Genomic DNA, 26,572 nt, shown 5'->3' with positions numbered 1-26,572 from the left:
TGCCTCCAGCCTTGTTTACTGAATCGCTCGGTGGCCATATTCCATGCAGAAGCTGCTGCACTATTCTGGCACAAAAAAAACGATTTAATGAATCCTGGGGAAAAACTCACACATACTGAATCACTACTAGTATGCCAACAAACTACACCAGCAGTAACTTTCAATACGAAAGGCGATCAGGAAAATGAACCTGATGGATTTCAGCCTTGCACACTTTAAACTCGGGGCACAGAAACCATGATGATATTCTGAGGATGTGATTATATTGAAAAAAATGGTTATGTAACAGAATATTAAAAGATCAAAAATACAAAGACTTTTTATTTTACTGAGTTGTAACTTCATCTACAACACAGCTGCAAACAAATGACAGTGTTATCTAAAATGTTTGTAAAGAAGACATAAGCTTCATTATAAAATCTTCTGAAGTACTAATCAAAACCAAAAATTAAGACTTCCCCACAACCACTCAAAATTTATAATTCCCAAAACCAAATTAATTTCCTCTACAGATGTACACCTTCAAAGAGAAAATAAGTATCACAGCTGTCAGTTGTTTTTGTAGTTTTATCGACAGCCCCCTTTTTTCCATTTATTATTATCATCATCATTATTATTTTGCTGATCTTTAAGCTTCCCTGAATCAGATTAGAGCCAATTTGTTCCCTGGTGGTGGTGATCACCAGGGAGAAAGCTATTTGGAAAAAAACAACATTCAGGCAGCCATGACAATTGCTTGCATCCATGCTGTCTTTCCAGCAACTAGGACATTTTCGCTAATTAATCTAAACCATCCTCTGAGCACGGGGATGTGTGAAACACATCACTGTGGGAGCCCATAACACCTTCCTTTTTCCAAGTGCACCTGCAAACTGAGGGATGCCACAAATTAGTAGCATGGTGGAACATTTGTATGCCCCAGGTCACAGGCCCTCTCTTTCTCCAAAGGGCAGCTACTGCCCACAGTCCATTCCTCCCCCTCCTCCTAAGAGTTCCAAGTCCATCCTCCCAGTCAGCTCCATCAGGCATCTCAACCACTAGTTAGGCCTGGGTTGCCTGGACCACACTCGGGGCTTTACCCCTTTATGTCAAAGGACAGGCTTATAAAAGCCCTTTTTGCTTCTCTTTAGCTTTATCACAAAGATTTGTTTCTTTTTTTTAGTTTTCTACACACATTTTCACTACTGTGCACTCCATTACTCATTAATGAGCCTCATAGGTGGTAAGAAAGAAACAGTCTCACTGTTTTTTTTTCTTGTCAGCAAAGCATGAACAGCATCACCTCTGTGCTGGACAGAAGAAAACTCCATATTCTCTTACCTCCCTAAGTGATACCATTCTTTTCAGAAAAACCTTTGGCGATAAAAAGCAGTGTCACAACTCTACACTGTTTCTTTTCAGCTGAAATATCAATATCAGACAACAACATTGCGAATTGTAACTGTTGGTGTCTATCAGTTTCTGTTTGCTAACAAGACAGGAAAAAAGAAATGGTGTAACATAGTTAGAAATTCCTCTTTTAAAGTAAGTGGGATATGCCTACAGGACAAGTTTCAAAACTCAGTAAAGTGCAGTTGTGTAAGTAAACTTACCATAACAGTAAATACCCGAATGATCACTGCTGCAGTAGCCTAAACTATATGGGTTATATCCTGCCAAGAATATAACAACCAGCCAGCTTCCAAAGCTTCAGGGTACCTTCCACGCACCCAAAACTGTCAGACAGTTCAAAGTGAATTGTGTAAAAGACACATTTGGGTACCAAGCTCTTCAGAGCTTTACTGCCAAAAAGATATAAACAACACAACACAAAAACAAAGGGGATGGAGGACTACTGCAGTGATGATCCTTTGAACATCTACTAATACAGTAAGCTTACTTGCACAACTGTACTATGTTCATCATATTGATCACTGCTGCATTAGCCTTAGTTATACTAGTAGATTACCTTAGCTTACTACATTTGGGAGGTGAAAGGAGAAGACTGCAGGAGCCCCAAGTTCTTGCAAAGCCTGAACTAGACCTAGAGAAGGAACCAAGCTTATATTGCTTTCGAAAAGTATGTACACAGAACCAAGTAGCAGCTTCTAGAATGCAAATCTTCCAAAAAGACATATATGAAGTCAAGACCTGGTAAAATAGGCCTTGGCCCTGCCTGGAATACTTTTGATGTGGTGAGTATAACAAAAGTTAATAGCCTTACACAACCATTTGGAAATGTCAGTTTTGATACAGGTTGTCCCTTCTTCTTGCCTTAACAAAAAATAATCAACAGATCCAAAGATCTGAAAGGTTTAGTTCTGTTAAGATAGCACCTACATTGTCTGTGGACATCCAAGGTACGGAGTATCCTTTCTCCCTCATTTTTAGGTTTCAGAAAAGAAAACAAGGAGATGGACAATTTGGCTTAAAGTAAACTTGGATACCACTTTAATCATAAAAGAAGGATTAGTTCTCAAAAAAACTCTCTCTCTGTGGAAAATGAGACAAAGTTGACTCAGCACCAGAGCTTGCAACCCAGATACCCTTGTTACAGAGGTCAGAGCAATCAGCAAAACTGTTTTCCATGTTAAGAACCTCAAGTCAGCCAGGTTAACTGGTTCAAATGGAGCAAGTGTTAGCTTCTCTAACACAAAATTAAGATGCCAAGGAGAGGCCACAGTTTTTTTTTGGAGGCTTCTTATGCAAAACCCCTTTAAAAAAACATTTTGACAAGAGAATGTATTAAAAGAGGAGGACCCTTGGGCAGACATGCTGAAATGGCCGATAAACGATCCATGACAGAGGAGCAAGAAAGACCACAGGATAATAACTCACATAAATATTGTAAAACCAGAGAACAACTAGCCTTGAATGAGTGGTGGTGGTTATGCTGCTGGCACCAATTAGAAAACCTTTTCCATTCACTAATACATGATTTTCTAGCAGAAGACTTTCTTACCTCCATTAATTCCTGCTGCACATCCTCAGTAAATGGATGCCTAAAAGGAATTAAAACCCTATCATCTAGGCACTCAAATGAAGTTGACTGATGTCAGAATGTATCAAACATCCCTGTTCTTGTGTGAGTAGATCCAGTTGTGAGGAAGCTTGTGGTAATTCCCCTGGTCATTTCCAAATGAATGGACAACCACAGAAGCCGGGGCCAGAAGGCAGCTACACAATTATCCTGGGGATTCTTATGACTCTTCAGAAGTAACCTAGATATTAATGGAAAAGCATGCAGAACATTCCTGCCCACAGAAAAGAAAAGGCATGCGTCTTACAGGACTTCTTGCATGGAGTCCTGGAGCAGAATCTTGCCTGCTGAGAGTTCGGACAGGAGGCAAACAGGTCTACTTGAGAAACTCCCCACAGATGGATCAAATCTCAGAAGACCCCCTGATCTAGTTTCCATTAGTGAGGGTCTACCCTTGTTCTGCTCAGCTTATCTACCACATAACTTTGCTCTGACAGAATGTAGGCTGACTGCAGAGTGAGAGTGTGCGCTGAAGCTATATCTCAAGCTAACAAGTCTGCAGAGGGGATACAACCTGGTTCCCCCTTGATTGTTGATGTATCACATGACTGTGGTATTGCCTAACAACTTGAGGAGGTCCCATGGACCAAATATACTTCAGAGAGTTGAGTGCTTTGATAAGAGCAAGAATCTTTTTTATATTCATGTGCTTGCATTTGCCTTTAGTGCCCCCCCACATCTAGCACTTTAATCCCTCCTTAAAATGCTCACCAAGCAAAGTCTGAGGCATCTGTGGTGACTGACTGCTTTGGAACAGGCAGGGGAGACTGGATTTGGGGATATCTGTTGTCTCCAGCAAGCGATTCTCTTCTGACAAACCCCAGCACTGAGATGTGAAAAGACAAGGGGTGTTGGTGCTGGGACCAAAGAGAAGCCAGATACCACTGTATCTTTCTCATGTGGAGTCTTGCCGAGGTATAATGAGAATCATAGAAGCCATGAAACCCAAAATCCTGTAGCATTCCCTCCAAGTGACTGAAGTTTGAGTGGAAAAACCCTAGAAACAGATCTTGTGTTTCTAGCTGATATCCCAGAAACACAACCCTGTGATAAGAAATCAAAAATGACTTTTGAATGCTCTCCTGGAATCCCAGCTTGTGCAAGAGATCTCTCTCCCAAGAGAGAGATTCCTGACACACTGAAAAAAGACTCTGCAAAGATAAGCAAATCATCTAAATATAAAAAAAAATGTGGATACCCTGTAGCCTGCAATGAGCTATAAGCAGAGCTAGACACTTTGATGAACACTCTTGCTGCAGTGGATAACCCAAAGGGTAATGCAGAAAACTAGTAATGTGATACAGACACACAAAACTTTAAGACACACCTGAAGTCTGGATGAATATGAATGTGACAATAAGCATCTTTTAAATCTTGTGTTACCAGGAAACATGAATGAGGAACAAGTACTAACAGAGAAGCGACAGCATTTCAAATTTGGGAACTATCACAAACAGGTTTAGTAAAGAAAGATCCAGAACCGGTCTCCAAGCACTTTCTTCTCTTTATTTCTTTCTTTGGCACTAAAACATCCTTGAATAAACCACCTTTCCCACCTAGGAAGATGGAACTGGTTCCATCACTCTGTTGGAGAGCACGTGACAAATGACAGGAGAAACAAAAGGGTCTGGTCTGGAGGATGAGGTAGAACTTCAAAACTTCCTATTGTACAATCTATATGTTTTACAACTTCATATACACACATACTAAACCATAAATGAAATTAAAACACCAAATTATATAATAAAAAATATTATTAAGTAAGAAATACATTGTTACCCTAAAGAAACTCATGTACATTGCTAATAACCAATGTCAAACGCGAATTAATATAGTTACTGTACTAATAAATTAGTGCAATAATATCAAACACACTTTAATAATATCATCTTTGCAGACTTCTAAGTTTAAGAATACTACTGATGGAGCAGGATTCATTTAAACCTGGAACATTGTATGCATTGAGTTTGATCTGCCACATTAACTCCAATTCTTCAAGTTTAAGAGGGAAAGGTCCACCTCTAATGTCCTGTGATACATTATCAATTGCCATGAATTTAAACTGATGGTCCACATTAAGATGAATGTGTTTTGCCAATGCGTTATCAGTCTTATTATGGCTAATTGCATACAAATGTTCATACATTCTGTCTCTGAGTCTACGCTCCGTCTTACCTATATAAAAGGCTGGACAGCATGTACATCTAGCCAGGTAGACTGTAAACCTGGAATTACAATTAAACCTAGACTTTAATTTGAATTGTTGTCCATTTAAAACGAAGAAATTAGCTACCTCCACATTTTTACAGTAATTGCAGTTCTCACATTTGTTCATCCCAACTATTCTGGGAACCTTAATATGCTGTTTTTCCAATAAGTTCTTGAGATTTCTTCCACGTTTAAAAACAAAGTTTGGTGTACTACCAAATTTATTAAATAATGTTTGATTAGATCTAAACAATTCCCAGTTTTTCTGCATAATTTTAGTGCAAAGGTTACTTTGTGCATTAAATGTAGTTATAAAACTACAGTATGATCTTTGGTTGTTGCGGGAAATGGGCTCACTAAGAACCGTGTGCACTGACAAATCTGAATCTATTAAGTCATTACACACAGTTTAATAGCCAAAATGGGTTTGTAAACTTGATTTGCCCTCTTAAAGTTGACTTCCTCAATCAAAGAATCCAACAAAGATTCCAGGTAGTCACGATGTAAAAAGAGATTCTTTAAGAATGTGCATTCTTGTACAAAATCTTCCTCCTGGCTAACAATACGAGAAGCCCTAACTAGCTGACCCTTGATGATGGGCCATTTCTGATGAAAAGGATGGCAGCTAGAAAAATAGAGGAAAGAATTAGAATATGTACTTTTCCTAAAAATGTTGGCCGTGAAATAACCCAATGTTCTGTTTTTACTTAACCAGATGTCTAAATATGCTATGGCCTCAGTGTTGAAAGTGGAAGTAAAATGTAAGAAATCAGTTGATTGATTGAACATTTCCAACATCCCTCAGCCTGTCTCCTGATCTCCTTTCAACAAAATAAATACGTTGTCCAGGTATCTGGTGTAATATACAAGGTCTTTTTGTACATTCATGTTGTTCAGTACAAATTTGGATCCCCAGTGCACCATGACCAGATTGGCTACACTGGCTCCGCATGGGGAACCCATTGCTATCCCCACGTTCTGCAAATAAAATTGGTTGTTGAACATACAAAAATTATTTGTTAATACTAAGTCAAGTAATTCCATCACTAAAGAAATCTCTGAACTGGGAGCTCCATGTTTCTTCATCAATAGAGCTACCCATTCGGTACTGACCTCATGTGGAATACATGTGTACAGGTCCCTGACATCAATTGTGAGAAAATTGTTGTTTTCATTATATTCTAAGTTGTCAATTTTAGCCAAAAAAGTCCGAGTGTCTTTACATATTTGGTCTTCACAGACCACACATTTCTGCAACATTGTGTCAATGACCTTAGCACAAGCATAAGTGGGGAGCCTCGACTATCAACCAACGGTCTCATGGGTGGATCCAGTAGGTCTTTGTGTATTTTTGGAATACCGAACAGAAATGGATATTTAGGATAAGATGTTGTCATGTAATTGAACATGTCCTGTTTAATCTGACCTTCAATAAATAAATCATTAATACACATCTTAATCAAATTAGAAGCCTTATTGACCTCTGAACGAGAACTCGTTTGGTAAGCATTACTACTCAACAATCTATCCATCCTTTCAATATAATCAACATAGTCAAAAACCACCAAACCACCACCTTTATTGGGTTTGCAAACCCAAATATCTTGTGATTGAATGTACTTTTAAGTAGTCACTTTCATCACAATTTACATTCATAGAATAATTACTATATAGACTACTTTTTGCCATTTGCCTAAAGTCTAGTTCACACAGTTGCTCAAATACCTGCAACACTGGATGTAGCGGTGGATTGAAAGTGCTAGGAATACGAAACACATTGATACCTACTGTGTCTGTCTGTGCTGTTACCAAACAATAACTGAAAATTCAACTTCCTAGTAAAAGACAATTTCAATAATGGCCTTAACAATGTCAATTTGATGTTGAGGTACATACATGTGTCCCTTAGCTAAAAGGTTCACAATATCGGGCGTAAATACACTTGAAGAAAAATTATACACTCTAAAGTCACCTTCTTTGTTACAGATAACCTTTGGACCTATCTAACATCATTGTAACTGTTCATCGTTAAATGGAGACCTTGGTGAACTATTTTCTTCGTCACTAAACATTACTTGTTCATAAAAAACCACAGGCTGAAGAATAAGGGAAGAGACCTCGCTAGAGGAATCTAATACCTCACTTGAGGAATCTTCCCCAGCCGTTAAGTTTTGTTTCTGTTGGTATATGGCTTACCCTTGTTCAATTATAGGTTCTTTTGTTGTTTCGGCCTCGCTCCTGTATTACTGGCTTGCCGAAAAAACTGATTCTCATTAGAATTTTGTCGTCTATTATTACTATTATAATATACGCAAGGACCGTTTTGAAGTCTCTCACTCCTCTGGACCTCTGGAAAAACAGGATCACTGTCGTTAAATTCATTACCATTGTTGGTCACATTCATAGCATCAAAAGGCATGTTAGCATTCTGGGCAACCTGTTCACCATTAAATTGGTCAGGTTGATCATTGTTAGAAAGGCCATGACCATGAACTTCTTTCTCTTGCTGGTTATGCTTACCCCTGGCCAGCCTGCCATACTTGAGCAGGAGAAGGGGCCGGGTATGCCACTCCTTGGTTGTATGCCTTACGGTCACGGTCGAGTTTTTTGACTTTATTAGCTTTGAGCTTACTCATATGTTGCTCAATACTAGTGAACACCCTACTATATTCGTATTTGTATCTTACAAACTCAACATCATTGTTAATACCCTTGTCTAAATCAGTAACTGAGTTGGTTAAAGTATCGACACAAACAGAATAATGTTTAACCATAAGTTCTAAAAGTTCGAACCCTTGACGGAACCCTTGACGGTAGAACAGTTCTATTAAATCCATATGAAAGGGCGATCCTTTAACAAGCCCTGTAGGGTACTGAAATCTACGCAAGCCTTTCGAAACCACTCTCTGTGCTAAACATTCTTTAAAGTAAGATATTCCCAATTGCATTTTCTTTAGTTTTAAAAGATGGGTGTCAAACAATTTCAAATTATTAACTATTTCAGGAGGTTCAAAAGAATTACCTCCCACTAACTGAGAATCACTAACGGTAGATGAAACTTGCCCAGAAAAAGAAAAATTGTCTGAGATTCAAACTGCCAACGAAGGAATTCCTCCCCTCTGTTCCTGCTGTTGGACTGAGTTAGCCTGCCGGTCTACTTGCAGGGCGTCCTGTGGATTCACTTGTTGGTTGATCATGCCCTGGTTCTCTCCTTGCAGTAGCTGGTTAGCAGGCTGCCACTGCTGATTAAAGAAAAAGGTAAATTACCGGCACAGACATTACAAGGAATTAAGTCCTTAAGAGCCCGCTGGTTTTGGTCAAGCTGGTCGAGTCTCATACAAATAGACTCGATTTTACTGAACAATGATGGTAACACTTTGTTGTTTAGAGAGGAATTAATACCATCAGGAACAGGAGTGATTTAATTCCTCTCTAAACAAAGTGTTAGCATCATTTAGTCAGCAGTGGCAGCCTTGAACCTCAGCAGGCTAATTTACTAACTAACTGGACACAGCCGCTACATGGTATTCCAAAGCAGTTAAGGCAGCAGGAAGCTGTTATTGACGAGAGTCGGGTGAATTTGTCAATACCACCACCAGCACAAGGTACCGTGGTTGGGTCCGTAAGGATGACCCCAGCTCAGTCGTCTAACCAGCTACTGCGAGGAAAGAACCAGGGCATGATCAACCAGGTGAATCCACAGGACGCCCTGCAAGTAGACCGGCAGGCTAACTCAGTCCAACAGCAGGAACGGAGGGGAGGAATTCCTTCGTTGGCAGTTTGGATCTCAGACAATTTTTCTTTTTCCGGGCAAGTTTCATCTACCGTTAGTGATTCTCAGTTAGTGGGAGGTAATTCTTTTGAACCTCCTCATATAGTTAATAATTTGAAATTGTTTGACACCCATCATTTAAAACTAAAGAAAATGCAATTGGGAATATCTTACTTTAAAGAATGTTTAGCACAGAGAGTGGTTTCAAAAGGCTTGCGTAGATTTCAGTACCCTACAGGGCTTGTTAAAGGTTCGCCCTTTCATATGGATTTAATAGAACTGTTCGACCGTCAGGGGTTCGAACTTTTAGAACTTATGGTTAAACATTATTCTGTTTGTGTCGATACTTTAACCAACTCAGTTACTGATTTAGACGACTATTAACAATGATGTTGAGTTTGTAAGATACAAATACGAATATAGTAGGGTGTTCACTAGTATTGAGCAACATATGAGTAAGCTCAAAGCTAATAAAGTCAAAAAACTCGACCGTGACCGTAAGGCATACAACCAAGGAGTGGCATACCCAGCCCCTTCTCCTGCTCAAGTATGGCAGGCTGGCCAGGGGTAAGCATAACCAGCAAGAGAAAGAAGTTCATGGTCATGGCCTTTTATAACAATGATCAACCTGACCAATTTAATGGTGAACAGATTGCCCAGAATGCAAACATGCCTTTTGATGCTATGAATGTGACCAACAATGGTAATGAATTTAACGACAGTGGTCCTGTTTTTCCAGAGGTCTGGAGGAGTGAGAACTTCAAAACGGTCCTCGCGTATATTATAATAGTAATAATAGACGACAAAATTCTAATGAGAATCAGTTTTTTTGGCAAGCCAGTATTACAGGAGCAAGGCCGAAACAACAAAAAAACCTACAATTGAACAAGGGCAAGCCATATACCAACAGAAACAAAACTTAATGGCTGGGGAAGATTCCTCAAGTGAGGTATTAGATTCCTCTAGCGAGGTCTCTTCCCTTATTCTTCAGCCTGTGTTTTTTTATGAACAAGTAATGTTTAGTGATGAAGAAAATAGTTCACCAAGGTCTCCATGTAACGATGAACAGTTACAACGATGTTAGATAGGTCCAAAGGTTATCTGTAACAAAGAAGGTGATTTTAGAGTGTATAATTTTTCTTCAAGTGTATTTACGCCCGATATTGTGAACTTTTTAGCTAAGGGACACACGTATGTACCTCAACATCAAATTGACATTGTTAAGGCCATTATTGAAATTAAGTCTTTTACTAGGAAGTTGAATTTTCAGTTATTGTTTGGTAACAACACAGACAGACACAGTAGGTATCAATGTGTTTCGTATTCCTAGCACTTTCAATCCACCGCTACATCCAGTGTTGCAGGTATTTGAGCAACTGTGCGAACTGGACTTTAGGCAAATGGCAAAAAGTAGTCTATATAGTAATTATTCTATGAATGTAAATCGTGATGAAAGTGACTACTTAAAATACATTCAATCACAAGATATATGGGTTTGCAATCCCGATAAAGGTGGTGGTTTTTGACAATGTTGATTATATTGAAAGGATGGACAGATTGTTGAGTAGTAATGCTTACCAAACGAGTTCTTGTTCAGAGGTCAGTAAGGCTTATAATTTAATTAGGATGTGTATTAATGATTTATTTATTGAAGGTCGAATCAACAGGACATGTTCAATTACATGACAACATCTTATCCTAAATATCCATTTCTGTTCGGTATTCCAAAAATACACAAAGACCTACTGGATCCACCTATGAGACCGTTGGTTGATAGTCAAGGCTCCCCCACTTATGCTTATGCTATGGTCATTGACACAATGTTGCAGAAATATGTGGTATGTGAAGACCAAATATGTAAAGACTCTTGGTCTTTTTTGGCTAAAATTGACAACTTAGAATATAATGAAAACCACAATTTTCTCACGATTGATGTCAGGGACCTGTACACATGTATTCCACATGAGGTCAGTACCGAATGGGTAGCTCTACTGATGAAGAAACATGGAGCTCCCAGTTCGGAGATTTCTTTAGTGATGGAATTACTTGACTTAGTATTAACAAATAATTTTTTAATGTTCAACTACCAATTTTATTTGCAGAAAGCGGGGATAGCAATGGGTTCCCCGTGCGGAGCCAGTGTAGCCAATCTGGTCATGGTGCATTGGTAATCCAAATTTGTACTGAACAACATGAATGTACAAAAAGACCTCGCATATTACACCAGATACCTGGACATATTTATTTTGTTGAAAGGAGATCAGGAGGAGACAGGCCGAGGGATGCTGGAAATGTTCAATCAATCAACTGAATTCTTACATTTTACTTCCACTTTCAACATTGAGGCCATAGCATATTTAGACATCTGGTTAAGTAAAAACAGAACATTGGGTTGTTTCATGGCCAAAAGTTTTAAGAAAAGTACATATTCTAATTCTTTCCTCCATTTTTCTAGCTGCCATCCTTTTCATCAGAAAAGGTCCGTCATCAAGGGTCAGCTAGTTAGGGCTTCTCGTATTATTAGCCAGGAGGAAGATTTTGTACAATCATGCACATTCTTAAAGAATCTCTTTTTACATCGTGACTACTCCGAATCTTTGTTGGATTCTTTGATTGAGGAAGTCAACTTTAAGAGGGAAAATCAAGTTTACAAACCCATTTTGGCTATTAAACCATCTGTGTGTAATGACTTAATAGATTCAGATTTGTCAGTGCACACGGTTCTTAGGGAGTCCATTTCCCGCAACAACCAAACACCATACTGTAGTTTTATGACTACATTTAATGCACAAAGTAACCTTTGCACTAAAATTATGCGGAAAAACTGGGAATTGTTTAGATCTAATCAAACATTATTTAATAAATTTGGTAGTACACCAAACTTTGTTTTTAAACGTGGAAGAAATCTCAAGAACTTATTGGAAAACAGCATATTAAGGTTCCCAGAATAGTTGGAATGAACAAATGTGAGAACTGCAATTACTGTAAAAATGTGGAGGTAGCTAATTTCTTTGTGGTAAATGGACAACAATTCAAATTAAAATCTACGTTTAAGTGTTAATTCCAGGTTTACAGTCTACCTGGCTAGATGTACACGCTGTCCAGCCTTTTATATAGGTAAGACGAAGCGTAGACTCAGAGACAGAATGTATGAACATTTGTATGCAATTAGCCATAATAAGACCGATAACACATTGGCAAAACACATTAATCTTAATGTGGACCATCAGTTTAAATTTATGGCAATTGATAATGTATCACAGGACATTAGAGGTGGACCTTTCCCTCTTAAACTTGAAGAATCGGAGTTAATGTGGCAGATCAAACTCAATGCATACAATGTTCCAGGTTTAAATGAATCCTGCTCCATCAGTAATATTCTTAAACTTAGGAGTTTGCAAAGATGACATTATTAAAGTGTAATAGTTTGATATTATTGCACTAATTTATTAGTAAAATAACTAGATCAATTTGCGTTTGACATTGGTTATTAGCAATGTACATGAGTTTCTTTGGGGTAACAATGTATTTCTTACTTAATATTTTTTATTATATAATTTAGTGTTTTAATTTCATTTACAGTTTAGTATGTGTGTATATGAAGTTGTAAAACACATAGATTGTACAATAGGAAGTTTTGAAGTTCCACTTGATATAGGTACTACGCAATTTTAGTATTTGTCAGTTAAGTAGCAATTATCAGTTTTTTCTCCCGCATTTTTTTTGGATCAAGTGTTTTTAAAGGATGACGTAATTTTATGTATTTTCACTTCTGATGAGGTTTGCATGAATGCAAACGAAAAGCGCTTCAAGTTTTTATTAATTAAATTAGAGCGTTGACTCTACAGTTGCTTGGACTTGTTTTCCGTTATTATTTTTTTAAACATCTGTTTGCCTACACTTTGTTGAGACTGTTTATTTTGTTTCATACCAAACTCGGACAAGGAATTAGTGAATCCGTTGGAAAATTTGGTAAAGGCGGGCTATTCCATAAATCAGCTTACTCCTTTCATCACACTTTTTCATCACCTCTGCAGCACATGGGGCAAAAACTAAATCCCTATCCAAAGGAGAATTTAAAATCTTACATTTATCATCATCTGGGAGGTTTGGAGAATGCAGCCAAGCAAATCTCTTCAAAACAGTTCCAGTGGCCATAGCCCTTGAAGAAGCATCAACAGAGTAACACACACACATTGTATACAATGAGTAGTGACTTGATCAATAGAAGAAAATGCAGACAAAACATTCCTCATACCTTTGCAATTAGTCAGGACAAACCTTAACATATGTGCCTAACAATTCTACATCTTGAAAATCAAAGTTGCAAAATTATACACTTTTTCCCATAGTTATCAATAATCTTCCCATCCTTATCAGAAATAGTAGAATTGGAATTACTAAGTGTTTAGCAGCAGAAGGATTAACTAAAGCTATAGCTGCTGGATCAGATTTTGGAAGAGCATATACAAAACTTAAGATTGAGGAATTTTACACATCCTGTTTTTGGAACAGCTGTAAAGAAAACTACAGGCACTAACACACACATCCTCCAGAGCTAACAGAACTGGAGGAATGGGTGCACGTTCTGGAAATTCTTTCTGTAACAGCTCATAATGTTTTCATAGAGACAAAGAAACTTCAGTGTTCCCACCTTGAAAACACTAGCAAATTGTTTCAAAGAAAGAGACCCCCCCAAACACACACACACAGTGAGAGTCACAGACTGAGCTCTCTTCTGAATCTGAATCAGAAATCTGAGGTGAAAACCATGAATCTTTCTCTTAATTCTCCTGTCTTGATTCAAAATCTTGAATATTTTCATGAAAAGAGGCATCCCTCTTTCTTTTACCAGAAACTACTTTATAAGAAGGATCAATAGCCTGAATTAAACCCTGAGCCAGTCCCAAGAAACTAGTCTTGTCTACGGAAATTAGAGGAGGAGCAGATACGCGTTTAGTTTTCTGTTTCTTTTTGACAGGAAGAAAAGGACTAACATTGTTATTAATGGCACCAGTAACTTCTCCAAGAATGTGCACAGCATTCTGACAAAACAGGGAAGCTTTCCCCTGTTCCCACACCCAGGACCAACAAGAGTGGCTCTCCCTTGCCTACTGAGAGGACCCCAACAGCTGCAGAGGACATGGTTGACCCCAGTCCACAATGGCTATAGGTGCTACACCAGTGGGATCTGGGGTAAAACACAAGTGGTCTGAAGTACAACTGAATTGATAGCCTGCTGTAATGACACAGGCTGCTTTTGCTTAACTTTTTCTTTTTGAGGCTGGAGGAAGGATTGATCATGGGGTTGGTAGAGTGTTCCATGGTCAAGCCAAAAACGGTGCCTCTTCCCAAATAAAACAAGCACCAAATGCCAGAAAAAAAAGTCTTTAATTTCATTTTTTCACATACAAAAACAGCAAAAGGCACTTAAACACAGTAAAAGGCACTTAAAAATACTTTGCCTGCCCCACAAAATAAAATAAATACAATATCTCCACAGAAAAAAATGATTGCAGTTACTTTAAACAAAATTTAAACTAACAGGAAAAAAACTGTGCTCCCATTTAAAAGTGCAGTACAGTCTCATGACAGTCCATCAAAACACAACCCCCAGCTTTAAAATAATGTTCCTGAAAACAGAAGCATCAATAAAAACAAAATTATTTAACAGAATTTTTTTCCATAAATGGAACGCATCTGACAGCAAAGGACCAGCACAAGCAAACCACTGATTCTTTCAAGCCTCAAATGAGCGTATTCTTCAGTAGCAGTAAAGTTCTGAATGGCTTGACATCCAAACTTGTCTTTTAGTCAGCTCAGCTCATGCTGCCTGACAGAAGCTTTGAAAGCTGGCCAGCTGTTACATCACTGGCAGGATATAACCCATATAGCTAAGGCTTCTACAGCAGTGATCAATATGATGAACAGCATCACTACATAATGCAATAATTTATGATGCAGTCCTTTGCTTTCATGTACTCATTTACTACACAGAGCGCTAGTGTGTAACTGGTGTTTCAGTAGAGTTAATGAGCAACTCACACATTCACTCCTAAAGATACCATTGTTCTGCTTTTTATAACTTGTCATTCATCTTTAAATAAAATGTAATCATTCAAATAACACTTAATAATGTTTCCTGGGTGTAAATTTACAGCAAAGCATGCATGAGCAGGGTCTTTTTTTTTTTTTTTTTGAAGACTTCATTTGTAGTCAGTGAGCTATCTTAAAGCTGAGATGCTCATTGCTGATATTAAAAAAATACTTGGGCTGTTTTCAGATTTTAGAATGATGTGTGGTATCACTGGCAAAGTATACAGCCTGTTTTCAGTTTCGGAAGTTTTATAAAACTCACACTACCAGTTAGAGAAATGGAACAACATGAAAAACTTTAAAATCTAATGATATTTATAGTTTAGAGAGGATAACTAAACAGTTACACTGATAGCAAAATCCAACTGCAGAAAAAAAATGTATGCTCAAAAAGCGCATGCAATTTAAACAAGAATAGCAACAGCATCAAAGTGTCAAGATAATAAAATCTGATAAACAGTCTCAAGATAACATCTGATAAACAGTCTCAAGATAATAACATCTGATAAACAGTCTCAAGATAATAACATCTGATAAACAGTCTCAAGATAATAACATCTGATAAACAGTCTCAAGATAATAACATCTGATAAACAGTCTCAAGATAACATCTGATAAACAGTCTCAAGATAATAACATCTGATAAACAGTCTCAAGATAATAACATCTGATAAACAGTCTCAAGATAACATCTGATAAACAGTCTCAAGATAATAACATCTGATAAAGTCTCAAGATAATAACATCTGTTATCTGATCTTATCAAACAAAGACAATTTTCCAATTAAACTGGAAAAATAAGTGGATGGCAAGCCAAGGACTGTAATCATGCTCTACATAAAAACTTTTTCTCATCATGCCTGCTGACCTATCAGCCAATTTATTTTTTGGGCATCAATCACAAGCAGTGATCACACCAGTGTTGACTTATGCAGGCATGCTTCTGCACATGTTTAGTGATAACTACAGGACACTACATGGCAAGTACATGCATCCTAGTTCTTGTACTACACCACTGCAAAATTCAGCCTCTGCTAGGGATCAGTACTGTAGCAGACAGTTACCTACCCACCCACCTCCAATGATGGGTAAGCCAACACCAGCAAAGGACCCCACCCATCTTTCTCCCACAGATATTGTGTTACTAATGAATTGAGGTCATCTGCATTACAGTTGGGGATTTATCTCTCCAGCTACCCTAGATACAGATGTTACTAAAGAACAGCAACCACAATGATATTGTTCACTGTTCTGTTGTCAAAAGCCTGGGAAAATGCTCTCGGCAACCATGCCCAGATTAAAAATGGAATGATCCCTAGTCTGTTCTTTGCAATGAACAAAATGACTGCTTAGGTTATTTATGCATTTATGTACTTCAGTTGACCACGTTAGTCCTATTAGGCTCATGGATTGCTTTCAAGCGAGACAAGGGATGGTATTTAACTTGACTAAGCGTAACAATGTCAGAACACTAGGGAAAAGCATGTACACTTTTTTTTTTTATACATTCTACAAGATCTTAAAGTTGATTACCACCACCTAAGGCAACTGGCTTAATGTTTGTTTTGAATGACTGCACCTCAGGAGTGCAACAAACCCTGCCCCCTTATGCTGCACTACAGTGTCAATACTGTAATATGAACCCAAGTACCTGGTTTGGGAATGTGACCCTCAGCCTTCTGATATTCCCTACAGCAATGGAGAATGCACTACCTGATGAATCACTATCATTGCAAGACTGTAAATTTACACAATTCTGCAATCCATGCAAAAGGACATCTTGGCATTTTGCCAAACATCCCCATCACACAGAATCACTTACCTTTCTATTTTTCATTTGTTCTATAATGCTTCTGGGTGTCTCCCCTTCATGATTAGCAATCTCCATGGCAACAGGGCAGTGCTTCTTCAAGGGAATAAACAAGTCATCATATACTGCAATGATAAAATGACAACTAAGTTAGTACAAATGCAAGTCAGAAAAGAATACTTTTTTAAAATTTATATTCACACCATGTATAAAATAATCACCCTATATCTGTTTTTGCCTTCTCATTTGCCTGATAAAATTTTAATTAAAAATCACCTGAGGAGTAGTTACTGACACTGCCTTGTGAAAACAAATTAAAGACGAAGAACTGGAAATGGTTGCAGAAGGAGGGCAATATGTTTTGGTAATGACTGGCCAAAAATGTGGGGTAAGTATTCAAACCAAGTCAATCTCTCTTAATTTTCACTACTTCTTTTGTTCAGAATGAGTTACTTCAGAAAGAATGACTTTAAGCTAACCCACTGGCTTAATACCTGTGCTAATACTATAGGTAGCGACATCAGTAAAGCAAGGCCACACTGAAAGACTAGTGCAGTGATGGAGACGGAACTCAAAGTAATGTGCATTCAGACATTTCTGCTCATTCATTAGTATGGAAAGGCAACACTGGATGTAGCTATTTAGCTGTAAAAAGATGACAATTGATGATTACAAAAAAGTGATAATATGGTCCACACTGGGACACAAAAATAATGTACTATAAAAAATCTTTACAAAGGGTTGAACACACACCACTACAGAGCAGCTGCTCAAACTACTTTTCACAATCTGAGCCACTCAGGATGCAGTAAGCTAGATGTACTACCTAGTCTGTTCAGAGCAGTTTACAAGCACTCAGGAGACAGGAAGCACACACAGCCTTACTCAGCACATGATGCCTTTATGTAAGTACCACACTGTGTGGAACAATCCACATCAGGATGATATAGCACAAGCCTCCACCAAAACAAGTTAAACCACATCAGCAAGGTCCTGCTTTAGAGAACTCTGCACAGCCAGGGCAAGGTGAGAGGGAGGGTGAAGCAACCCTCAAAGTAGGCTACAACTGTCATGTCTGCTAGTAGTGGGTGGTTTTATAGGCTGGTAGGATAGCAAGCAATATACTGGGTAAATAATATAGCATGCTCAAGACAAACATGCCATTACGCGACATGTACTGTACTATTAAAATTTATTAGTCTGGCAATTGAGTAAAAAAGGTTAGAGCTATGTGCAGTAACAAGTTTCATCCTGTAATCCTGGGTTTGATTCCTTCACATTCTACATACAAACGATGAGACTCTCATATGATGCTTCATCTAACAGTTTTCCTAGACTACTCCTAAAAAGAGGCATTTGCACTTATCAGATATACCCAATTAACAAATGAACAAAGTTAACCATTTAAATTAAAGAATTTTCCAGTAATAAAAAAAACAAGGCAAACTATGGCTGAAAAAGAACCCACAAAACATTTTTTCTTAGCGCTTTCATTCTTTTTAATGTTTCAACAAGAACTTCATCAGATGAAGTTTCTTCAGCTAAGAAAACGTGTTCACGGGTTCTTTTTCAGCCATAGTTTGGCTTGTTTATTAGTTTTCCAGTTGTTTATTGGAAAATTAAGATACCAACAAAAATTACTTATGTTACACTACCAGTGCTGCATTTTTGCTAATTACAACTAACCTGACTGGCTAGCAACAACTACCAAGAAACTTTCTAGTGGCTGTGCATTGCAAAAGGTCAGCATGTAACTGCAGCTGGCAACATTGCCATTATATAAGACAAGAGGTACACTCTACCAAATGCCCTTAGTGACCACTGCTCTGTCACAGTAAATAGACACACTCCCCATTTCACCAGACCTTTCAGGTTTATCACGTCCCGCAAAATCTCATCTTTTAGTCTTGACTCTTTCACTGACCAACTCTAAAATTAACTGGTCCCATCTCACTACACTCCCCTTAGATGAGGCTGTCCACTCTTTCAACTCCACCTTTCTAAACATCCTCAACTCCCTTGCTCCTCTCCATTCAATCAGAATCAAAGGGTCTATATATATTATATCCTCGAATGCTTAAAAAAGCAAACGCTGATTGATTGAACTTATTTTCGCGAAACTGCAAAATATTGAAGCAGCAGAAACTCAAATTTTTTCCTAGGGAAATAATTTGGTTGTCCGTTTCTGTTGCTTCGGTATTTTCAGTGTTATGGTGAAAAGTTACCAGTCAGATTCAGGTAAGTGTGCGATTGTGTGGATTTGAGTGTTAGGGTGATTTAGGTGAGTTAGGGTTAGGGCTCGGGTTAGGTGTGTGTGCGATTGAGTGGACATGAGGGTTAGGGCGGATTTAAGTGAGTTAGGGTTAGGGAGCGGGTGAGGTGAATGTGCGATAGTGACGGACCTTAGGGTTAGGGTTTTGGTTAAGGTAAGTGGGTAGTTAGTGGTGTGTGCATAGTTTAGTGTAGGATTAGGTATCAGATTTTAGGTGTATGTGTGTGGATTTCTGTTTGTTTGGTGTGCTTGTGTTGTGTGTATGTGTTTTGGATCAGCGATTTTTTTTCCCTGGGAAAAAAATCACTGATCTGACAGTTCGAGATTGTAAGCTTTCACTTAAATTAGGTCGATCAATCAGCGTTCGATGATATAATATAGATCCGAATCAAAGCTAAAACCACTCCTTGTCTGACCAAATCTACTCGAGCCTTGATGAAAACCGTGACAGGATATGGAAATTATAGACTAAAACGAAGACCCCTTCTCTCCTACAGACCTATAAAGAACTTAGGAATCAAACAAAGAAAATTATCAACAAAGACAAGATTAACTTCTATGCAAACCCTCCCACTACTCTAAAATCTGACCCCAAAAAATTCTGGAACACAATCAATCATATACTACATCCAGGAAACCCTTCCCCTCCTAACCCATGCCCAAATAAAACTCCTGAAGAAACTGCCACTACATTTAACAATCATTTTATTGACTCAATAACTACTACAATAAATGCTCTTCCCACTAGAAAAAATACTAATAACCCCACATTCTCAACTTCTCCCCCTTATCCCTCTAACTCTTTTTCCCTTAAATCAGTTTCAACTAACTATATTAAATCTCTATTCTCTAAACTCAAACCCTGCTCCCCCTCAACTGATAATCTATCTTCCTACAGACTGCTGCTGAAACCCTAGCCTATCCAGTATCCATACTGATCAACCAATCTATCTCTGAATCAAATGTTCCAGTAATATAGAAAACATTGTATACATTACCTACACATAAAGGAGGTAATTCTACAGATACATCAAACTTCAGACCAACTGCAACACTGTCTCCCCTCTCCAAGATACTTGAGAAATGCATACACAAGCAGATAATGCAGCACCTTCTCTAAGAGAACCTTCTAACACACACACACAACATGGCTTTCATCCTAAACCCAGTACTACAACTGCACTAATATCCTTCATCAGTACTGTATCACTGGCCCGTGGCAACAATAAACTAGTTTATGTCTGTTCCTCGACCTGTCCAAAACCCTTGACACTGTCTCCCATCCCTTTCTCCTAGACAAACTCTCTCATTTAAGATTCTCTCCTCCCACCATATCCTAGTTTTCTAGCTCTCTCTCTAACCGCCAGCACGCTGTTAAATGTCACTCTGCTCTATCTCCCCCCCCGTAATCATCCCAATGGGTGTCCCCCTAGGATCCATACTTGGGCCACTGCTCTTCAATATTTTCACCAACCTACTTTACACCTCTTGTCCCCCACTCGACACTTGTACAATATGCCGATGATTCAACGGTCATCACCATTGCTGACAATCCATCTGACCTCCACTCTACTACCCTAGCATCACTCAACACCATAGAGACATAACTTTGTGATAACAAATTAATTCTCAACCCTAAGAAAACTAAGCTCCTACTCTTCCTCCCAAAAAACCTCATCAATCTCAAAACTACATTTTCCATCCTATCAAGCAATAACACTATCATTACTGCTGAACCTAGCACTAAACTGCTGGGAGTCATAATAGACGATCAGCTTAAATTTGATCTCCAAGTCACTACCTTTATCAAAAAGGCTCACCAGAAACTTGGACTCCTTTACCATAACAAAAGACATTTAACCAATACAGCCAGAATAACTCCCATGCATTTCTTCTTCCCACCCTTCTTTACAGCGGTCAGTTATTCAAAATCTTAACACCACGCTCATAAATAAACTTGAAACTACCTACAATAAGGTTGCTAGATTTGCTGCAAACCAAACCTACAAGTCACACCATTGCTTATCCCTTAAACAACTGGACTGGCTCGAATTCCCTCATTTGCTGCTACTACATCAACTGCAAATTATCCACTCCATCCTCTATCTACCTTCTTTCTGCTCTAGCCTTCTATCTATTATATCTAAATATTCCCCAACTAGCACACTATGTAGCTCAGACCAGGACTTCCCACAGATTTCTAAACCCAAAACCAAAACAGGATGTTTACTCTATAACTATAACCCTGCTGCGACTTGGAACCAACTACCCCTAGAAATTAGGTTCCTTGAACAAACCAACCATTTAAAACTAGCCACTCGGAGATATCTAACAAATAAATGGTCCTGCCACCGTAGTCATCCTCCCTGAAACTACCCTACCTTAGCTTCCATTCATCCTCCTTCCGTTCTCTTCCCTTCTACTTCTTCTCCCTCTTTTTCCCCTCACCTTCCACAGTCTTAGCATAATAAACATCTACCCCTCTGTCTGTGTTTAACCACTTCATCCCCATGCTATTCCTTTTGTACTTATACTGTATATAACCACTTTAACACCTTATTCCTTTCATGAAATTATATCTAGTGTTTTCAGTAAGATTTCTTACATTGTACCCAACTGTCTTCTGTATGATTTCTGTATGATTTATTGTAAATGTTCTCTCTTTAACTATCTGTTTAGCTGCAAATGAAAATGTCTTAATTGCGCGTAAGTATAATGTAAAAACTCACTGCAGAGCTTTTCTCCTCGGGTTTCCACTGAAAACAAGCCAAATGCTCAGCTGGACTAACTCTGTTAACAAACGTAAAATAAAAAAAAAAAAAAAACTTGGCTATGGTATTCAGTGTGTGTGTATGTTGTCTATCTAAAGCATCTGTGGATAACACAAACACAGAGGAAGATGTTGCATGACATTTACTGATGTCTGTGATGCACATCAGAAAATAAAAGATGAAAGCACCAAGGACTTCAACTATTTTTACACAATATATGACAGCATACCTATTTAATTACACTGAAGCCTATGTCAGCAAAGAGAATTAGCAGTGAAAAAACCTGCATTATCAGCTCAGTGAAAGCAGCAGGAATACAACACTGTGCAAATGACAAAGCAACATGTACAGAATTCTGGACATATGACAAATACTAGAGAAAAAAAACACAGCACAGCTCTGTGTGCAGTTCTTCTAAGCTCTACAATCACAAGAATGCCAGCAGGCACTAGTCTGCTGAAGATGCCTAGTAACTTGGTTTGTGTATTTACACAGCTGTTGCTCTCAAAGCTTTCTTAAGTCTACGTACTGGGAACACATCTGGTGTTAGACAAATCTCAGAAGGGAAGACTTTATAGTTTGCATCATCCAATGTGAGTTTCAAAAAAGGGTTCTGCATACCATACTTTGCAGTTCTTACCTCTTCTTCCTTTCCGAATTGCCAGCTGGGCTGCAACATGAAGTGGTGTGTTTCCCTTGTTGTCCTGAAGCAGTACACTAGCTCCATACTTTAGAAGCAAGTGAACCACAGCATCGTCCTGCAGGCCACAAGCAATATGCAGTGGAGTCCTGCCTTTTTTTACAACATAATTGACATCAAGACGTGTATTCTTTCGAAGGTAAGACTTTAGCTTGAGGAGATTGCCCCCCTCTATGTAACATAACAGTTTCTTCCACTTTTTTGATTTCATGTTGAAGAACTCAGCTTATCGTCAGCAGCAATAGACTCTAAATCAGCCGCAAACTCTTTCAAGCCAACAAGTGGACAGGAGGTGTCTGTCAAAACACTTCTTTCCCTACAAGAAAAAAATAGTTTTAAAATGAAAAATAATGTGTTTCATACACATTAATACTTAGAAATATAAAAGTGGGTGCAAGCAGTATACGGACTAATTTTAATTTAGAGGCAAACTGCATTTAAAAAGGCATTTGAAATCAAAACCACAATTACTTTCCATGTTGCACTATGGACAGAAGTAAAATTTCACTCTGTAGTTCACCCACAGAAGGTGTGCTTAGCAGCCTTTGTTTTCTATAACAACATACTAGTTACACTGCACTCTACAAATTCTGAAGCCTACCAGAATAATTTGGGAGAAACACTCCATAACTCAGCACTGAAAGCTTCTCTAGTTTAGCTAAAAAGAAATGTATACCAAGCTGATCTTTGCCAAAACAGCACTAACATGGCATACCTACAGACAACCTAGTAATTATAGGTTCAGGTTAATACTAGACTAACTGCCCTTGCAGGCCTTTTAAGCCTAGCCAATTTCAGTTTTTGTGCTTGAAATATCCAATTTGATTATAGACTGGCCTAACCCATCCCATTGTTAATAATTATATATTACCCTTAATAAAAATAACTAATTTAATTTTAATTTAACTCCTGTACCTTAGTTTTTTGCTTGGGTTCCCACAGCAGCTGTCTACAATCAGCTGTGAACTGCAGCACCTTCTCAAATCACAGTCTCTCACACCTCTCAGATCAGGGCCCCTTGAACAGGGAAACCCTAAGAGTAAACAGTTTTGTGCAGAGATGAGTTCAGGGAGTCCTACAAAGGTCATCCTGACACATGTGGAGGGCTTTTTGAATGCCCTATCCACTGGTTTTACCCACCTCCTAATGTGTACTACGTGTTCATTTGCTTCTAAACTTTGATCACTGCCCTCCACCAATGACTGCCTGTCACTAGCTATAAACCATGGCCCTCCCATGGGATACATGAGCTGGTAAAAATGCCATTGCTCCATATCCTCTTGGCTAATCCTTCAGTGATTAGTTCAGAGTTATATGGGTCACAATCAGGGCTCCAAGCCTCTCTGGGCCTTTCCTTATACACTTTTTACAATAAAGCATCTGCAAGAATTACAAGAACTACTACCATAAAAGTATACAGAATAAAAAATGAAGAAGAAACATATGACATCATTACTTAGAATACTTGTCAAATGTCCAGAATTTTGCAGAATTTCCAGACTGTTGCCTCATATTTACGGTCTGTTCTTTGTAAAATTTGCAATTTTCTGACAAGCCACTGAGGAATGTAGTCACTATTATAACAATAGACATTTGAGTTTCAGACTTCATATTCTTCAAAAAATGCATGTTAATGCAAAACCTGTTACTCTAGCAAGTTTCTAAATTTATAACCGCAATTATTTAGCATATATCCCTGATTTTGACCCTTTATCCCTCTGTTACTTTTGGATTTGCCTTGAATTCTTGTGCAAAGAAATTGAACATTTACTGGGTTATACTGTTGTAATATCATGAGAAACATTACAGTTCATTACCAGAAAAGATTTCTGAAGCAGGATGAGATGACTCAAAATTTAAAACAAATTGCAGAGATAACGGATACCTTATCATGTGTACCTAGCAAAGGAATTCTGGCCAGCATTGGCGTTTAGAGTGTGAACTAGGATAAGGCAGGGAAAAGAAGATTCAATATACTCCTAACATTATGTAAAAAGTCTGTAGAAATTACTTCAGTTATAAAAATAACATCCATATTAGAAAGGGGACAAAGAAAAAGAAATACTGGATGGTGGTTGGAATATCAATAAGGAACACAAAAGCTGCATAACGGAATAAATACCAACCGTCACAGGGACAATGTGTCTCACACACAGTCCACTAATTAATGGTGCAGCCAGACAGCTAGGCTGGGGAGGGTGGAAGGAGTGAAAGGAAACAGGCTGATCTTTCCTACGGGTAGGCTTTGTGGGGGGGGGGGGTACAAGCTCTGGAAACAGAAGGAATGGGAATTCTACAAGAGTAGCAGGGAAGTTAGCTTGTGCCACTGTGCAGTTGTGGTTCCACTACATACCTCAAACATGTTCCTCCCTAAAATATGAAGGAAGATCAAGAAAAATACAGTAAAAAGCAAATCCACCCAGGATTATTGCACAGCACCAATTAACTCTTGCTCCTACCAGCAACTGTTATGACCAAAGTGGTCAGTGGAGTGGTGGGGTAGGTAAGATGCAAATAAGAACATTACAGAAATTTCTGAATAAACCTCCTCCATCTACCTTCTCATATGTTCACTTTGTGCTATGGTTCAGAAGTCAGATGGGCAATTCAAAAAAATAACAGTGGGAAAAATAAGAAAGATGCTAGTAACAGAAAACATTATTATCACATTTGGTTATCTTCTATTTAATTCTGGACAGCTCAAAGTAAATGTGGCCCCATACTAAACAGTTGCACTCATAGTCTCATTTTAGCAAGATATACAAATTATAATTAGCTATTTACGAGGGGTGACACAGGAATTCTGATCTGGTTAAATGACATCCTCAAAAGTCATGCACTACACCTGAGAAAGGGATAAGAATCCAAAAATAAGTTGTTTACAACTCATTATGATATGACATTGTATATAACATACTGAAATACATTTTGAAATTTGTTTTTTTTTTAAACTACATTGTTTCCTGCAACAGAAAAATATGAGAACAAAAATATAAGAGCAAAAGTGAAACTTGTCCAATGTTTTTATTCATTTTTTTATTCTCTTATTTCAGTTTAGCTAAATCTAACACTGTTTTCAGGAAATAATCAAATTTCACTTGCAGATTATCCCCAAGATGTGACAAAAGTACAAATGCTACAGCTAACAGAACACCACCTACTAAGTAAAATTGGGAAAAATCTACTGTCGAGTGTCTGGCAACTGGTTACAAAAGAAAACATAATTCAAATAACCAAGACTCAACCAGTTGCAAGTATATCTTTTCAAAATGTGACTCAAAATATTTCCCCTATTAAACTGACTTGCTTGAACTTGTATTATGTAAATGAAGAATCATGAACTGAAAACTAGATCTACAAAATAAAGTTCTGTGATACTGGCTTTAATGCTCTGGACTGCACTGCCACACAAGTGGCTTCCCAGCCTTGATTTCACATTCCTAATGTCCATCTATAGAGTCATTTTAAACAAGTACGATTCATGTAGATTACTCTTAATATTTATGATAAACAGGAGAGAAAGCACGCACCCCTCTCCATGAAAATAATTAAAGCATGAAGCAAGCCCTCACCTGGTGATATGAGGTCAGAAACATTTCAAACACTAGTGCTGTATCCAACACCATACATTAATGATTTTTTTTGGAAGACAGCACTTACAGCAACAATTCAATAATGACAACAACTTCTTCAGGACAGTTCAGATTATTTCAGGGAGGATGAAAATGATGACTTTTTTGTACTGCTGTTCGCAAGGTCATGTTAGAAGATTGCAACTTAAAATATGTATCCAAAAGTAAATCACTGGCAAAAAGCCAAATGTACCGAACTACACTGCAGGTATGTATATATTAAAAATTATTTTAATTCTAAGATACAGCTCAGCATATGCTTTTCCTTCTTCTTCTGTACTGGAATGGCCTA

The 26,572-nt window shown here is 38.1% G+C and overlaps 1 protein-coding gene across 2 annotated transcripts in view; it reads right to left on the bottom strand.

Moving 5' to 3' along the window:
• The window catches only part of NFKBIL1 (NFKB inhibitor like 1), a 91,177-nt gene that overhangs the window by 23,639 nt on the left and 40,966 nt on the right, over positions 1-26,572 (bottom strand). For both annotated transcript variants that reach the window (XM_044083241.1, XM_044083242.1), the window contains exons 2-3: positions 22,589-22,964; positions 16,918-17,030 (exon numbers count right to left, since the gene is read on the bottom strand). In XM_044083241.1, coding sequence (XP_043939176.1) covers positions 16,918-17,030; positions 22,589-22,859 — 384 coding nt within the window. In that variant the 5' untranslated portion in view covers positions 22,860-22,964. The remainder of the gene's footprint in view (positions 1-16,917; positions 17,031-22,588; positions 22,965-26,572) is intronic.

This window comes from Protopterus annectens, chromosome 9.part0 (assembly GCF_019279795.1).
Source record: "Protopterus annectens isolate FY-2018-M chromosome 9.part0, PAN1.0, whole genome shotgun sequence".
NCBI classification, from domain to species: Eukaryota; Metazoa; Chordata; order Ceratodontiformes; family Protopteridae; genus Protopterus; species Protopterus annectens.
The sequence above is the reverse complement of the archived record's forward strand: the minus strand, read 5'-3'. Positions and strand labels throughout refer to the sequence as shown.